The following is a 16,245-nucleotide window of genomic DNA, read 5'->3' on the forward strand; positions in this document are numbered from 1 at the left end:
CGAACCACCCTCTCTTGACTTGCCTTGGTCTTTGCAAACCTGTCACCCAGCGTGAGATCCCRGGGAGGGTTTTTTGCAGGAGACAAACCCAGCCAGACTCCTTGGAGGGCCCTTGCCATCCTTGCAAGCTGTCTGTGGGCTCATACCACCGGCTTGTCTTTTTGGAGGGTAGYGTTTGGGCTGGACCCGCTTCCCTATTCCATGCTTGTCCGGCGGAGCAGCAAGCTGCTATGGGTAGCCAGCACGGTCAGATGGACGCCCCAGGGAGAAGGAGCTGCAGGGAGAGGTTAAAACACCCCAAACCTGCTATGGGGCAGACTGGGATCGATCTGGGAGGTAGCCGCAAGGGTATGTCCAGGGCCGGGGAGGTGCCCTGGGGTTGTCCCATGCTAACCCGTGCTCTCCATCCTCTCTGCAGCCCAGCCCAAGGGGGCAGCGCCCAGCCCGGAGCCTGCCGAGCCCCCCGGTGCCGTGACGCTGCCCGTGAGCTACCGCCTGTCCAACACCCGCCTGGCCTTCTTCCTGAAGGAGGTGGGAGCCGGCCCGGCCGGCAACGCCAGCGCCCCGCTGCAGCGCGCCGAGCCCTTCGTCGTCTTCCAGACCAAGGAGCTGCCCGTGCTCAACGTCACCCTGGGGCCCTTCAGCACGGGGCTGGTGCTGCCCAAGGAGCAGCTCCAACCCTCCAGCACCCTGGAGATCCCTGACCGCCTCACGGTCAACTGGAAGGTGCGCGCCTTCATCATCCAGCCCCGGGTGGTGGCCAGCCAGCCCGTGGTCCAAGTGCTCTTCTACGTCGCCGGCCGRGACTGGGATGACTTTGACGTCACCGACCGCCTGCCCTGCGTGCGGCTTCATGCCTTCCGGGATGCCCGCGAGATCAAGAGCTCCTGCCGCCTCCGGGGCAGCCTGGCGACGTGTTTGGTGCAGGCTGAGCTGCCCCACGCGTGGTTCGGCCCTTCGGCCATGCCGCTGGGCAGGAGGAAGAGCCCGGAGAGCCTGGATGTGCCGGGCGAGAGCCAGCAAGCGGAGCTTTATTACACCCTGCATGCGCCCACCGGTGCCGGCGAGTGCCTCGGTGAGACATCGCCGCGCCGCGGGGCYGGGGTGGCCAGGACCGAGGGCCCCACGCAGCACCCCTTGCTGCGTATCGGCAGCATCAGCCTGCTGCAGCCGCCTGCCGCCCAGCTGATGCAGGAGCACCGGCTGGACGGCAACGTCTTCATTCGCCTGCCCGACAAGCCCCTCAAGCCGGGGGAAGTGCTGAGCATCTTCCTCTACCTGATGGCCAACTCCACGGTGGAGCACTTCACGCTCAGGTAAGGCCCAGCCCCCCTGGCGTGGAGCTGGCAGCTAGGAGATGCCACGGTGCTCTTGTCCTGCTGCAACCCATCTCTACCCCCAAAGCAGTCACGTTTTGGGGTAATGGTTGCTTTGGCCCAGTGCAAAGACTTGTTCCCATTGTGGGTGTCTCGCCGGGATGTGAAGAAGGGAGAGAGAGGTCAGGGATGGCATATTGTGCGTTAGAGCTCATGCTATGAGGGCTGCTTGTTGCCAATCACACATATAAAACCAAAGCAGCCATGGCCTGGTCCTGACCGTCGCTCTCTGCAGGGTGAAGGCCAAGAAAGGTGTCAACCTGCTCACCACCAAGTCGAGGAGCCTGCAGTGGCTGGTGACCTCGGAGCTGCTGACAGGCGGCAAGCACTCCACCGCCACCGTCGACGTGTCCCGCRTGGACGGTGCCGGGCCCAGGTAAGGCCTGCCGAGGATGCTTGCCCCTGTGCCGGCGATCCTGAGCCCTCGCGGAGCCACGAGCGCCAGGGSAGAGGGTGGCTGGGAGGAATCGCGCTTTTGCTTTGACACTGTGATTTGAGACCCCCCCAGAGRGTCCAGTGGCCTCCTTTGCCCTGGTCTTGGGAGGGGATGCTCTTTTTGGCAGCTTTGGGRTCAAACCTTTTCATCTGGCTAATGTGGATGTTTTTAAGCTGGAGATCAGCTTCTGGTCTCTGCTTAGGCAGGAATGCTTGGGTATGCCATGCACCGGGGCTTGTTGCCCGGAGGCCAGCGGTGCAGGGACGGAGGTGTCTGCATCCGGGTACCCCAAGCCTCGCTGGGGTTTCTGCAGGCCACAGCTTGTGGTTTCTCACCACCACGGCTGGTCAGCTCACAACCCACCCAGCCGCACGCATGACCACGCTCTGGGAGCCCGAAATAGGGTCGAGCCCTCTTGGGAAACCCCAGGACGTCTCCAGAAAGGGTTCTCTAGGCTGCGTCGCTTGCTGGGAAGCCCCAACCCRTCCACATCAAGGACCTCAGCCCCCCAAGATGCGGCAGAGTGTTTCCCCTTGCTGGGAGGGGGACAAGGGCCTGCGAGGGATGGGGTGAAGCGTCRTGCTCCAACCCCTCTCCCGGCTGTGGGGAGCCACCTCTCCCCTTCCATCCGCCCCTCAGGCAGCGAGCGGGAGCCGCGAGCGCAGCTGCCAGGGGAGCTGCTTTGTTCGGCTTCCTCGCCCCAGGCACGCTCCCTGGGAACGCCTGATAAGCTGCCGTCGGCGGCGATTTTATTTTCCTTTTAATTGAAAGCTGAGCACAGGGGTTCCTGGGGGAAGGGGACGGCCAGGTGCCGGCGAGAGATTGCACAGCCTCAAATGCGGACTGATGGCCGAGCCAGGAGCGGGGCAAGGCCAGGGGTCGGTCCCACACCAGCACGGGATGGGGCATAATTTTGTATGTGCTTTTGTCTTGGTCGGCATCTCCAGCTGGCTAGAGGGCACGCAGCAAGAGGGGTTTCTGGGCTGGAGCTGGGCAGGATTTGTGGTTGGRCAGGCTGGACGGTGCGCGGAGGCGTTGTCGGGTGCCATCTGCTCTGTGCACCCAGTTGGGACATGAGCAACGCGCTGGGTAAGGCAGCAGTGCTGTCCTTGCAGATGCACCTTGAGCTGGTGATGGTCCATGAGCTGGTGTYGCGTGGCCATGCTCGATGCCTGTGGGCACATCCTGTGGATTTGGGGGTGAATGAGAAAGCTGCAGAGGATCACCCCGTCTGGGAYGGAAGTATATTGATTTAAAAAAATGTTTAATACCATGCGAGGCAGCAGCTCTTCCCTGACTATCCTGGCCTCTCCCAGCATTCCCTCTGGGAAYAAATGGGAGCAGTCCCCAGGCAAGGTCCCCCCTGGGCCCTATGGTCACAAAAACTGAAATTCGTGTTGAGTCRAGACAATCAGGCTGCCATGAGAAGGATGAGCATCCCATGGGGACTTCAGACCAAGGAGCCATCTGTAAGACATGCCGAGCCGGCTCTCCTGCTCTGCTCACACCAGGGCAAAGCCCAATCTTGGCACTTTGAGAAAGACTTGGATTGGTTGAGGAGGGTCCAGAGGATGGGAAATGAGAATGATCTAAGGGAAAGAAGACCCTCAAAGACAGGTTAAAAACCCGGAGGTTGATTAATCTGTGGAAGTGGAGGATGAGGATGGTCTTCAAGCACGGGGCAGCTGCATAGGAGAGGGGAACCTCTGCTCCGTGCATCCATGGGGACAGGACACAGTGAACAAAGAGGGTGTGGGTGTGTCACTGGGTCAAACAGTGAACAGGAAGGACTCTGACGTGCTGGAAGAAATTGTTTCCAGGCCGTGACGTCTCCAACACTAGATGTCTTTGGGGACTGGGGAGATGAACGTCTCCAGGAGCTGGGTTAAAGTGAGTTGATTCTGCCTGCTGAGACATGGAGCTGCCAAAGCTGCTCCCACGCACGGCAGGGCGAGACGGCGTCCCCGTYGCCTGAGGGAGAGCAGCTCTCTGCAGGCAATGGAAGAGGCTTTATGGCTGTCATATATTCCCGCGACGAGGCGAGAGCTGGCCCGGGGAGGGGGAGGAGGCACCTGCCTTTTTCCTTTCTCTTTTCCCTTCCCCTTCTCTGCGTCTGCTGCAGATTAAAATCAGCCTTGAAAGGTTAGCGACGGCAGATGAATTTAAAGTGATTACAATCACCTTTTAGACAAACAACTCAATCAAATATTAACGTAATGCAAAGTATGAATGACTCAAACCCGTGTTGCCCTCCGGGCCTTGCAGCATGAGGAATTTGCCTCGCCGTGGCCCTTGAGGCTTCTGGCAGCGCCGGCYGCATTGGGAGATGATGCTCCCGTCATATTCTCGCAGCCTCTGGCCATTCCCAGCCYGAGGACGGCGTGCTGGAGGCCGTTTCGGTGTCTGTAGCAGGGCTGCCGTGACTTCCCGGGACTCCCCTGGAGTCTGCGGGCTTGCAGYATCCTACGGCGAGGAGTCCCAGGGCTGAACCACCTCCTGTGTGAAGCAGCAGCTCTGCTTCGCCTTCGAACCTGGCTCTTCCTGGCTGCTTTTCATGCTCTTGTGTTGGAAGAGCAACCCGACCCCCTTCTCCAAACCACATGGGTTTGGAGGTTTCCCTTGTACCCCCTTAGCTGTCTCCTTTGCAGGACAGCCGCGGTGAGCTCAGTCCTTGCCCATGCAGCAGCAATCCTGTGCACCCCATCGTCCTTGCCTGCCCTTCCCCATCCCTTGTCTCCAGCAGACCTTTCTCTCCCCTGCCTGGTCCCCCTTTCCAYGCAGGGCAGCAGTGATCAATGCTTGCCATGTCCTGGAGCAGGCACTGGATTGCTGCTCTCCTTTTTTCTTCTCCCTTTCACTCATTATGTATTTATAAGGGATAAACTGACTGTATCCAGCATCCCCAGGTCGATGGGACCTTCTCGATGGCTGTTACATGATGAGACAAGAGCAGGCTCCAGTTCCTCCTTCCTGGCCCTGGCAGTGTTCATCTTTTCCTTGCCTTCCTCGTTCCTCCTGCTCCAGGGAGCCTTTTGCTGGCTCTGCCCAGGGCTGCGCTTCATTTGTGCCCCCCCGGGGAGGTTCCGTTTTCRGGGAGGGCGCTGGGACTGTCTGTCTCGGTGGGGAGAGCCCTGAATGCCCCGAGGGATTTGCAATTTGCACAAAGATTTGGGAGGGCAGGATTGCTTCCGGGGAGAGGAGTGGGGTGTTAACCCCGCTGCTGCTCTCAGCCACAGCACGGCTCTGGCCCTCAGAGGGGTGAGCATTTGCTAGCATGTGCCTGGGCTGTCTTGTGGCTGTCGGCTTCAGGGATTTGGATTTACTAAAGGAATGGGGTGTAAGAGCGTGTCCTGGACCGGCTGGGAAATGCACAGCTTGGAGAGAGTTTCCTTGTGAGAAACATGTCTGGAGTTGGCTGATGGGCTCTGGYGTTATTTGGGGTGCCTATAGGGAGCCTCCTGTCCCTTATCTTTCTTTAAGGAAAGCCACCGCTCTGCTGCTGCTGCAGCAAGGAGACCGTGTAAAAGCGGTGCTCTGTGCTTCCCCCCCCGAGGATGTCCCAAAACGCCCCGGTCCCACCCCTGCAGGTGAACATGCAGCTCATGGTTTAGCTGCAAGTTTGCTCATGTGGTCCATTTCTCCCTGTGCATTGCCGGTAACGTGCTGGTGCTCCTGCAGCCAGGGAGCTGCCACGGTGGCTGGAAGGGGGCCACGAGCTGCAGCGGGGGTGGACRGGTCATGGATGCTGCAGGGAGAAACCTCAGAGGGTTCGGACAAAGAAACGAGGATGTTTGAGTGCTCCCAGCCTGGGCAAGCGACCACACATGGCAGTGTCTCGCCAGCAGCCCCAGGGAGCTATTTGGGGCAGGGGATCAGCTTGTGCCTGCCGTGGGGATACGGCACTGGGAAGCTGGAATCCAAGCAGGGTCCCTGATTTCGGCTGCCAGGCTCCGTGCGTGCTGCCCTCCCTCGGTCTGGGAAAGCTTGACTTGTGGGAGACAACCGAGGAGGCGCCGCCGTGGGAGCAGCTCGGTGGCGGTAAATCCAGCCACGCTGCTGGGAAGATGCTGACCGGGAGACAAGGGCAGCACCCAGCTCGCCCCCGCAGCCAGGCCGCCCGTCCCCCGGGGCTGGCTGCCACGCGGCCGCGGTACAATTGACAGCGTTGGTCAGGTCCAGCGCATGGTGCTAATATATCACTGAGCAGCCTTTGGAAAGAGCATGYTTTAGCTGGCCAAATTTTTCCTCTACTGGGGAGAGGCACGAAAAAAACAGGGTCTTTCTTCCCTTTTTCCACTTCTGCTTTCCATCAGAGCAGTCCCCGGTGCAGGGCAGAGGTAAAGGTTAGGCTTTGGGGTGTTTGGGAGCAATAATCAGTGGTGGRTTTGCTCTCCCTCTGTCCTGGGTTTGGGTTTCGGGGCTGTGCCATTTCTGGGGTGCAAAGGACGTGCTTGCACTGCAGTGGTGGTGGCAGCACAGGCCCCAGATCCTCTTGCTGGCTGAGACRGGCACCCCAATCTGGCGCAGCTCGGACCTGCTGGAGATGCTCTGCTCTGCATCGCTAGACGGGACTGTCCGTGTGTCCTGCAGGCTGGCTCTGATCCCAGGGCGCCTGCCCTGGCAGGCGCCAAGCTGAGGGTGTCCCCCTCCTGTCCCCCTTGCCCAGGGATGGGGACTCCTCTGCTGAGATAATGCAGCTGGATTTTGAGATGGAGAACTTCACCAGCCAGTCGGTGACACGCCGCATCATGTGGCACATTGACTACCGGGGCCGCAACCCACCGCCCGACCTGGAGAAGGTGGTGACAGAGCTGACGGTCATCCAGAGGGACATCCGGGCCATCGTGCCTCTGGCCATGGTGAGTGGACTGGGGGTCCCTGCATGCTCCCCTCCTGACGGATGCATCACCCGAACTTCGGATGCCCCCCCAATATCCCACACGCTCCTTCCCGTCTCTTCGCCATTCTCCACGTGGAAGTGGCTGCCAGCTTTCCTTTCTTTCTGTGGTGTTCATGGAGGCCAACCCCCTGCTGCCTTGGCAATAGGTCTCTATGTCTGTATGTCCCCAYTGAYCCATGGGACCCTTCTCTGCCTGCARGGCTTGGGTAGGAGATGGGCTGGCTGCAAGTTGTTTCCTGGGGGAGGTGGGCTGCCCATTAGACTGATGTTCTGCTTTGCACCCCATCCCCAGGACACAGAAATCATCAACACAGCCATCCTGACGGGCCGGACGGTGGCCATTCCCGTGAAGGTCATTGCGATTGAGCTGAGTGGCGTCATCGTGGACGTCTCAGCTATGGTCGAGTGCAAGTCCAACAACGAAGACATCATCAAGGTTGGTGYGTGAAGGGGGCCGGGACTGGGCTCTCCTTGGTGCTAGCGAGGGGCTGAGTTTTTCCCAGTGCCATCAGGGTAAATAGCAACACTAGGACTGGTGGCCAAACTGGGTKTTGGTGCTAGGACGGGGAGATCTGTCTTGCTGTGGGTGCAGGGGGAGGCTCTGCGCTGTGGGGATGTGTACAGCTGGGGGCAACCTGCCGTGGGGGAAGGCAGGAGGGTGCTTGTCTCTATACCCATGGCTCTGAGCATCTTCCTCTGCATCCCACAAGCCCACCCTCTCCCAGGCATAGTCCCATCTAATGTGGGGGTACTAACGTGGGGACCACCCTCACCCTGGGGTGACCCCTCCTCTCGTGCCCCTGGAGCAGGTCTGAGCTGAGCGCTGGCCTCTCCTGCAGCTTCARTCCAGTTTTGCCTTTCCCTGGGCTCTGCAGAGAGGAAGAAAAGACATTCAGTCGCTGTCCCCGGAGAGGCTGTGGGATGCTCCAGCACTGAGCATGCTGGTACTAGGCAGTGGCAATAACTATGGGTTATCAAGGCACTTATTACTGATAAGGCAAAATATCGTCRTCTTGCAGGGTAAACAGCACGTTCTCGTTAGCTGCTTCACTTGCGCCTCTGAGTGTCATTTATTTCCCATTAGGACTGGACGCTGGGCTCAGCTCCGGCTGGCCGATGTTCCCAGTGCCGCGGCTCTCCCCAGGCACCTGCGGAGCAGGCGCTGGATGGCAGGGCCCTGATGCTGCTGGAGAGGCACAGGGCTGGCTGTGTGGGGCTGGGACCGGGGTTGACCGGAGGCGTGGGGGACARAGCTGCATGATTGGGGAGGGTGGGAGGCCGAGGGAGGGAAAAGGGGCCTGCAGCTGGGGAAAGGAGCGGGAGGGCTGTGTGGGAGGTGCTTGCCGGATGAATGCAAAGGTGTAGCTGTCTCTATAGGGAGCATCTGCCCAGTCATCCATATCAGGTGAAGAGCATCAATCCATCCATATATATTCTTCTATCACCATTTGTATCCATATATCCATCCACCCATATTATTCTATCACTATATCCATCCATCCATCCATCCATCCATCCACATACATTCTTCCCTGATTCCCACTATACCCATTCCCCCCTTCACACATGCATCCAGGCAGTCAGCCATCTCTTCATCTCCATATCCGTCCATCACTTTTGTTTCCCTCCTCTCCTTTCCCCTTGTGTTGCACTGCAGAAGCGGGGGACTCGCGCTGGAAGCTGGGGATCCTCTCGTGTCCCTCAGCCCCTTCTCCCCTTCCCCATCCGCATCTGCCGTGGGTGCTCTCTGAGCTGCGGCGGGGGGCTGGTGGGTCTGCAGGGCAGTGGGCAGAGCCTGGATGGCTGTGGCCCCACTGCCCGTGCCCATGCCCAGCACTGCAGCCACGCTTGCCCTCGGGGGTTCGCTCTCCTGCGTGCCGGGAGAGCCCTGTGTCAGCCTGCAGGGGACTGGGGGGCCCATGAGCACCAGGCGCATGGGGGAGGACAGCTGGTGTCACAAACTGTTTGTCCAAGTTGTGACTACAGCTCCAATCTGTGCGATTTACAATGCCGGGGTCTAATTTATGGAGACCGGTCCTCTGCAGCATGATTAAACACTGGAGCAATAATACACTTCAGGATGGACTCCAAGACACTTAAACTGTTTAATGTGCTGCCTTTCTGCTCATAAATCTATTTACACACTGTCCCCAGGCCTGGGGGGAGCAGACGCGTGCACACAAGTGGGGATGAATAATACATGGAGCAGCCCTCCAGCCCCACGGCTCCCTCGCCTCCTGCTTTCCATTTGGAGCCCCTCGCAATTTCTTGCTGAGTTATTTTGTGTTTGTGCTGGAGATTCGTTTCCGAGGGAGCTTTCAGTTACCTGCTGAGATTGGGGAGTATGATTACGGTGTCAGGGCTATAAACCTGTTACATAAATCATRTCTTACATAGTGGGATCTGGTATCTGTTACTGTAAATAATTTAACATTGGGGAGAGCTGAGGAGCGGGAAACGGCTGCTTCTCCCCACCCCATCTGTGGCTCGGTAGGCATGCAGTGGTTGCCCCTCTGTATAACATGGAGAGGAAACATCCTGGACCTGCTGGACAAAGAGCAGCACGGGTGCGAGGGCCATGGATGAAAGATGGAGGGAGAGCACGGATGAGAACTGTGACCCCCGTCCCTTCCATGGTGGCATGTGGCAAATCATCCCAGAGAGGAGGACCTGGTCGTTCAAGATAGTGTAGAAATAATACCCCTTCCCTGCCTGTGCCATGACCTCGGGGACTGCATATGTGCCCAGGGGACCTGCAGGGAGAGGAGGGCCACCTTCACCTCCAGCGATACTCAACTGGGAGATGCTCAACCTCACCTGCTATTTGAGCCTTGCTTAGGAGCCCACCATCACCCTCACGCATCTGTTTGAAGACCTGCTACAACCACATCAGCTCGGTGGCCTGGCTTCAGCCTTGGGGTCCCTGATCATCCCCTGGCCACCGCTGGGATCTCCTGGTGAGCAAACATGGGATCCCACCAGCTGTGGTGGCTCTTTCCACCCCTGAGGGCCTTGGAGAGGATGCGTTGTCTCGGTACYGCCCTTGAGTCTGTAGACCATGCTGACTGGGAGCTTGGAGCAGCTCCTGGCCACGGGAATGGAGCTGTTGGCGCCTTGGCTCAGTGCCCAGGGAGACCTCAGCCTCTTGCTTACCGATGCCTTGCTGCGAATCCAGGAAGTATCTCTGAACAAGCGCTCACTTCATTTAAAAGCTAATCTGCAGTCACTCCATCATCAGGACAAGCCTGATGTGCTGGTATTTTTTGTTGTCGTATTTTTTCCCCCAGCCAATTGAAAAGCAAGTGGCCCCCAGAAAGAGACTGCTGGGGGGATTTATTAGCTAAGGTAATGCAAGCAGCAGCCCATCATATTTATTGTGATAAATGGCACAATATCCAGAGCACTCCCTTGCTGGGGGATTCGCCCAAGAGCTCATCTTTATTCAAAGGCTGCCCTGCCAGAGCTGAGATCGTCTTTTCAGACATGCTGAGCTGGTATCTATCTGATATGGAGGCAACGAACAAACTGTTCTGCATTGCACTTCCCTCCTGCCGTCCGAAGAGCTTTCCAAAGAGCTCCAGTCTGTGGGCTCAGTGTCCTTCACTGCTTGTGTGGTCCTGGCAGCTCTGTCACCCCAGGGAAGGCTGGCAGGCACTGTCGGCCCCACGAGACCATGAATGCACTGCGGAGGGGCCCCGCAGCCCTGAGCTCTTGTAGAAATCAGGCCTTGCTCAAAAGCTCTAAAATACAAAGTTCCTGCAGATGAATGACTACAGGTCCCCAAGGATGAGGTGGAGAGAGACGGTGATACTATCATCACCTTTGTTGTCAGCTAGCGTACGGCATGGACTCAACCCCTTATCAGCCATCAGAGAATCCGTATGGGAGAGCAGCTCACTGGAAACAAGAAATGTTGCTGTTGAGACACTCAGCACAGCTGAGAAAGAGAGTGACTGTGCTGCTGGCTGAGGAAACAGATCTTTTTTTTTTTTTTTTTTTCCAGCTACAAACAATTCAGACACAATTCCTGGCAGTGCAGAGGGGAGAGAAGGGTCAGAGTTAGGCCTGGGACTGCTCCAGATGGGAGGTTTAAGCCCCCCTAGACTGATTCTCCTTCCAGCATTGCCGGGAAGGGAGAGGTGCTGTTGACTCTGGTGCCCTAAGACGAAACGTAAGCGATATACTTCAGTCACTTCCTCTTATCTCCTTAATTGGCTTGGATCGGTCGGTAATAAGTGGCCCCCGCAGGACATATTTGTTTTATAGCAAATTTAACTAACAGCGTTTGCATAAATGGGAATTAAAAAAAAGAGAGGGAGAAATAGAGGAAATGAATGGGACTCAGCCGGGCTCTTTTGGAAGCCTTTCCTGGCATGAGCATGAGTGATGGGGATGGGGCCACGGCCCCCCTCCATGACACCTGGGCACATGGCTGGTCTGTGCTCATTGCCTGTGTTTGCTGGGTGGTGGCAGAGGAGCTTTTTGGGCTAATGTCCAAGACGAGCAATTTGCAAGCCCTGTGGTCTGGGCCAAGCTGAGAAGGCACCCATGAGTGCTTCTAATCTGAGCTTTGTAACGGRGTACCGTTATGCGCAGGAGTCAAAGAATCTGAAGCACCAAATGAAGGTGCCTGGAGGAGCTGAAAGTGGGCCAGGGACTGCAGAGCAGGAGGACGAGAGAKAAATATCTGTTGCAGACCTTGTTTATGAGGGTCCACTCCTCTGAGCAAGGACTTTGGGGAGGAGAAGGCACCTCCTCTCCTGGGCTGACCTTTAACCGGGTCATGCCTGATTCAGTCCTACTCCTCCAGGATTTCTCAGCCCTCTGAACAACTCCTTTCCAGGATCCATGTGATTTCTGCAGGCATTTTGCAACTCCCCTCTCCTCTGCCYCTCTCCCCCAGGTCTCCAGCAGCTGCGACTATGTCTTTGTCAGTGGGAAGGAGTCGCGGGGCTCCATGAGCGCCCGGGTCACCTTCACCTATGAGCATCTCTCTGCTCCGCTGGAGATGACGGTGTGGGTGCCCAAGCTGCCACTGCACATCGAGCTCTCGGACGCCCGGCTGAGCCAAGTGAAGGGCTGGAGGGTGCCCATCCTGCCAGACAGGAGGTGGGTGCTGCGGGGGTGCACGTGCATGAGGCTGCGTCAGGGTCCCGGCTCCGGTTTGATGCCCCAGTGCAAGGGAGGCATTGACAAGATGGAAGAAGTCCAGGGGAGGACCACGGAGATGGTGGGGGTGCTGGGGCATGGGATGCACAAGGAAAGGCTGAGCCAGCAGGGTCTGTTTAGCCTGGAGAAGGCGAAGTGAGGAGGCGGTTAATCGCCCTGTTCAGCTACTTAATGAGGGGGTTTTAAAGATGATGGAGCCAGACTTAACTCAGAGTGAAAGGGTTGGAGATTATGGACAAAGGTTGCAACAAAGGAAATTACTGTTTGGATGTAAGGAGAAAAAATTCACAGTGAGGGTGGTCAAACCCTGGAAGTGGTGGGGAACCTCTATCCTCGGCAATGGTCAAAACTCATCTGGATGAGGCTAACTCATTTTAAAGCTAGCCCTGCTTTGAGGTCTAGAGAGCTCCAGGTGTTCCTCCCAACCTGAATTATTCTGTGGCCCTCTGCTGGTTAGTGGTCATAGATCCAGCTTACCCACTTTGCCATGTGCTGATAAAGCCCTCAGAGACCTCATAGGCAACAGGTCTCTTTTTTGGCCAGGAGCAAACAGTTTTTTTTTTCCTGCTTTGGGAGACCCTGCATTTCTCCGCAGCGTCTTACCCCTCTCTGCCCGGTCACCCCTGTCCTCCACCTGGGGGCTGAAGAGCCGTGGAGGGGGCTGGCGCCGCTCCCCACCTGCTCCCGTGTCCCGCAGGTCAGTGCGGGACAGCGACCACGAGGAAGAAGAAGAGGAGAGGAAGCAGAGCCGAGGCTGTGCCCTGCAGTACCAGCACGCCACGCTGCAGGTCTTCACCCAATTCCACACCACGTCGGCGGAGGGCACGGGCCAGGTTGTCACCATGCTAGGGCCAGACTGGCTGGTGGAAGTCACTGACCTGGTCAGCGACTTCATGCGTGTGGATGACCCACGGGTGGCCCACATGGTGGACAGCTTCACGCTGGCTGGGAGGGAGCCGGGCACCACACTCTTCAAGGTACACCTGAGCCACCTTCTGGGTGGCTGTATGCATCTCGCTGGCGTGGGGCGAGGAGAGCACCAGRGAGGAGGGCCCAGTCAGTGACGGGCACCCTCGTCCCCTCTAGGTCGTGTCSCCGCTCATGGAGGCGGTGCTGGGCGAGACACTGGTAACGGTGKCAGACGAGAAGGTCAGCATCACAGACCTGAAGGCCCAGGTGGTCTCCAGCCTCTCCCTCTCCCTCCACCCCAGCCCTGGCAATAGCCACACCATCATTGCCAAGACAGCCGCGCAACAGACCCTCAGCTTCTTCAAGCAGGTGAGGCAAGGGGTGGGGGGGCTGGCCCCTGGGCTGAGGGGTCCCACTGTATGTGCCGGTGCTTGGGGGAACCCAGCATGGCACTCGACGTGGGGTGGGGGCTCCATTTGCAAAACCCCTTTCCCAAATCCTGCCCATAGCTTCYGAGCCTTGAAGCTCTCCTTGATCCCTGAGCCTTTGCTCCACACKGAGCCCCTGGCAGTGATGGTGGGAGGAAGCAGAGCTCAGGAAACTGCCATTTAATTTAGCGGAGAAGGGACTGAGGGTCTGGACCATCTGACACCAGGAGGGAGGGACCCAGAAACCTGCCTGTGCCCTGTCCCAAATCCTTGGCAGGCTCTTGGTAAGAGAAGGCATTCAGAGGCATGATCCTGCCTGCGGGAGCATGTGGATAATGGGAGGAAAAAATGGGTGAAAAGGAAAAACCAGGTCAAGGTTGGAAGGAGGAAGATGAATTGATAGGTGGATGGAGGGAAAGGAAAGGAGAGGGATAAGGATGAATTGCATGGATGGAAGGATGAAAAGGAGGGATGGATGGATGGATGCAGGTGGACTTGCATCCTGCTGGGCAACTGTTGTCTGTATTGGTCCTGCAGGAAGCACTCCTCAGCCTGTGGATTTCCTACAGTGATGGCACCACAGCCCCCCTCTCCCTCTATGACCCCAAGGATTACAACCTGGTGGTGACCAGCCTGGATGAGAAAGTGGTCTCAGTAACCCAGGACCGGGCCTTCCCCTTGGTGGTGGCAGAGAACGAGGGGTCGGGGGAGCTGCTCCGGGCTGAGCTGGTCATCTGTGAGAGCTGCCAGAAGACCAAGCGCAAGAGCGTGCTCTTCACAGCCTTGGCTAGTGTGCGGGTCCACTTCGGCTCTGAGGAGGACCCAACCTACGACTACGACCACRTGCCGAGCAAGCCGGGGCTGGCGGGGCGGGACGAGACAGCAGCAAGTACCACCCTGCGGGCAGAGGTGGAGAGAAAAGCGGAGCCAAGTGAGGACAGTAGGATGTCTGGCGCATCTCACCCCACCGAGGACTTCCCCACCATCCCCACCGGCTTTGTCCAGGTGACCAGGGGGCTGACAGACCTGGAGATAGGCATGTATGCCCTCCTGGGTGTCTTCTGTCTGGCCATCTTGGTCTTCCTCATCAACTGCATTGTCTTTGTGCTGAAATACCGGCACAAACGCATCCCGCCAGAAGGTCAGACCAACATGGACCATTCCCACCACTGGGTCTTCCTGGGCAACGGGCAGCCCTTGCGGGCTCACAATGACCTCTCCCCCCAGCCCGAGAGTCCTGGGAACCCCTTGGAAAATGTCCAGACTTGCTGCCACGGGGACCACCACAGCAGTGGAAGCTCGCAGACCAGCGTGCAGAGCCAGGTCCACGGCCGCGGGGACGGTTCCTCGGGGGGCTCCACGCGGGACCAGAGCGAGGACCCACTCAACTCGCCCACCTCCAAACGGAAGCGGGTGAAGTTCACCACTTTTGCCACGCTGCCCTCTGACGAGCTGGCCTACAACTCCATCCCCATYGCCGATGAGGAGGACTTGGAGTGGGTCTGCCAGGACATGGGGCTCCAAGACCCCGAAGAGCTTCACAACTACATCCGCAGAATCAAAGAGATCGCTTAACGCAGGGGCAGAGGGGACGGGGGAGGGAGGGTGCCGCCACGCCATGCCATGCCATGCCACACCACGCCGCACCGGCTGCTTCCTGGGGGGGGCCGGAGACCCAAATTCGGCTCTCGTGTGTGTTCTCTCTTTTGCACATGTCACATCCTCCTCACCCCATTCGAATGCACCCCCCCCCCCCGGGGCTTTTTTCTTTACTCGCCCTTTACGGTTTTATTTTTCCCAAGGGGAAGCACTGAATTTACGCACGGATAACGAAGCCCGTCAGCCCGCGGGAAGCAGAGGGAGCGCGGGGGCCACGCTGAGGGTGGAAAACCGATGTGGATGAAACCTCTGCACACGTCCAGCGGCGAATGGCTCTGGGCCAGAAGGATGCTGCTGTGGGTGCGGAACGGGGGAGGTGTCACGGCCCCATCAGGAGCCCCGCAGGAGAGGAACGGGGTTGGTCTGGGCTTGGAGGAGCTGGTCCTTGCACCGGCCGAGCGTTGGGATGTGCTCCAGGGGGCGTGGCTTCCCTATTGGGGCGTGGCTTCTCCACCAAGGGGCGTGGCTTCACACGGGGGCGTGGCCTCTGTCTCTTTTCCCCGGTGCAGCCCGATGGGTCCGTGGCCCCCGCCGCGGCGTGGCGCCCCCCCTCCCCAGCCGCGCGTGGCTCCCAAAGGCAAAACCCACGATCGTCTTTGCTTTACTTTGTTGCACAATTTAGGAATTCAATATACGTTCAGGGATTCGCCGTCCCGCCGCCCTCCTCGGCTCAGCTGCCGCGGCGGAGGGGCTGGGGATGGAGCCTGGCCCCCCAGCCGCCCCCCGGCTTGCACGCCGATCCCTCCCTGGGCAGCCGGCCCGGCCCTGCCGTGGGATTTGCCTGGAGAGAGCGAGGTCCAAGCTGCCGGCCCCACGGCTGCTGGGTGGCGCTCGGGGTGCCCGGCCGTGCCAGGAGGGACGGTGGCGAGCGGCGGTGCTGGGGCGTCCTGCCGCCCCGGGGAGCCAAGCCTTAGTCCCGGCCAGGACCAGATCTGTCCCAGTTCTCCCAGCGCCAGCCCAGCGGGGCTGCCTGGAGCCGGGCGCAGCCGCCGCGGTGCCTTCTGCCTGCTGTGAACCACTGCCTCCCCGCTCACCCCGCTCCTGCGGCGGCTCCCCAACCTCCGTCTCCCGCCTGCCCGAGAGCCTGGGGCTGCCAGGCCGGTCCCACGGCCGGCACCGAGCCCAGYCCCGCTCGGAGCATCCTCACCCAGGCGTCACCTTGCGGGTACCAGACAGATGAGGGGACAGGAGACCCCCCCCCCGCATCACCCGGTGGGGGGAGAGGTGGAGGCTGGCAGCGGCTTATTTCTGGATTGGAAGTTACCCACCACTGTGTCTAATTTTTTTTTTTCTTTCTTAAATAAAAGACTAGAAAACAAAAAAAACAACAAAACAGAAAGCCAAACCAAACGGCGTTGCAGCACTGTG

At 58.7% G+C, this 16,245-nt stretch overlaps 1 protein-coding gene across 1 annotated transcript; it reads left to right on the forward strand.

Moving 5' to 3' along the window:
* Positions 1–393: 393 nt before the first annotated feature.
* TMEM132E (transmembrane protein 132E) lies at positions 394–14,793 on the forward strand (the record flags this gene model as incomplete). Its single annotated transcript, XM_026092185.1, has 8 exons — positions 394–1,316; positions 1,612–1,752; positions 6,479–6,671; positions 7,005–7,148; positions 11,616–11,821; positions 12,579–12,858; positions 12,968–13,159; positions 13,756–14,793. Coding segments are annotated over 8 exons (3,117 nt in total), but the record flags the coding sequence as incomplete, so codon positions are not given.
* Positions 14,794–16,245: the final 1,452 nt, after the last annotated feature.

This window comes from Apteryx rowi, unplaced genomic scaffold, assembly GCF_003343035.1.
Source record: "Apteryx rowi isolate R43461 unplaced genomic scaffold, aptRow1 scaffold_944, whole genome shotgun sequence".
Lineage (NCBI taxonomy): Eukaryota > Metazoa > Chordata > Aves > Apterygiformes > Apterygidae > Apteryx > Apteryx rowi.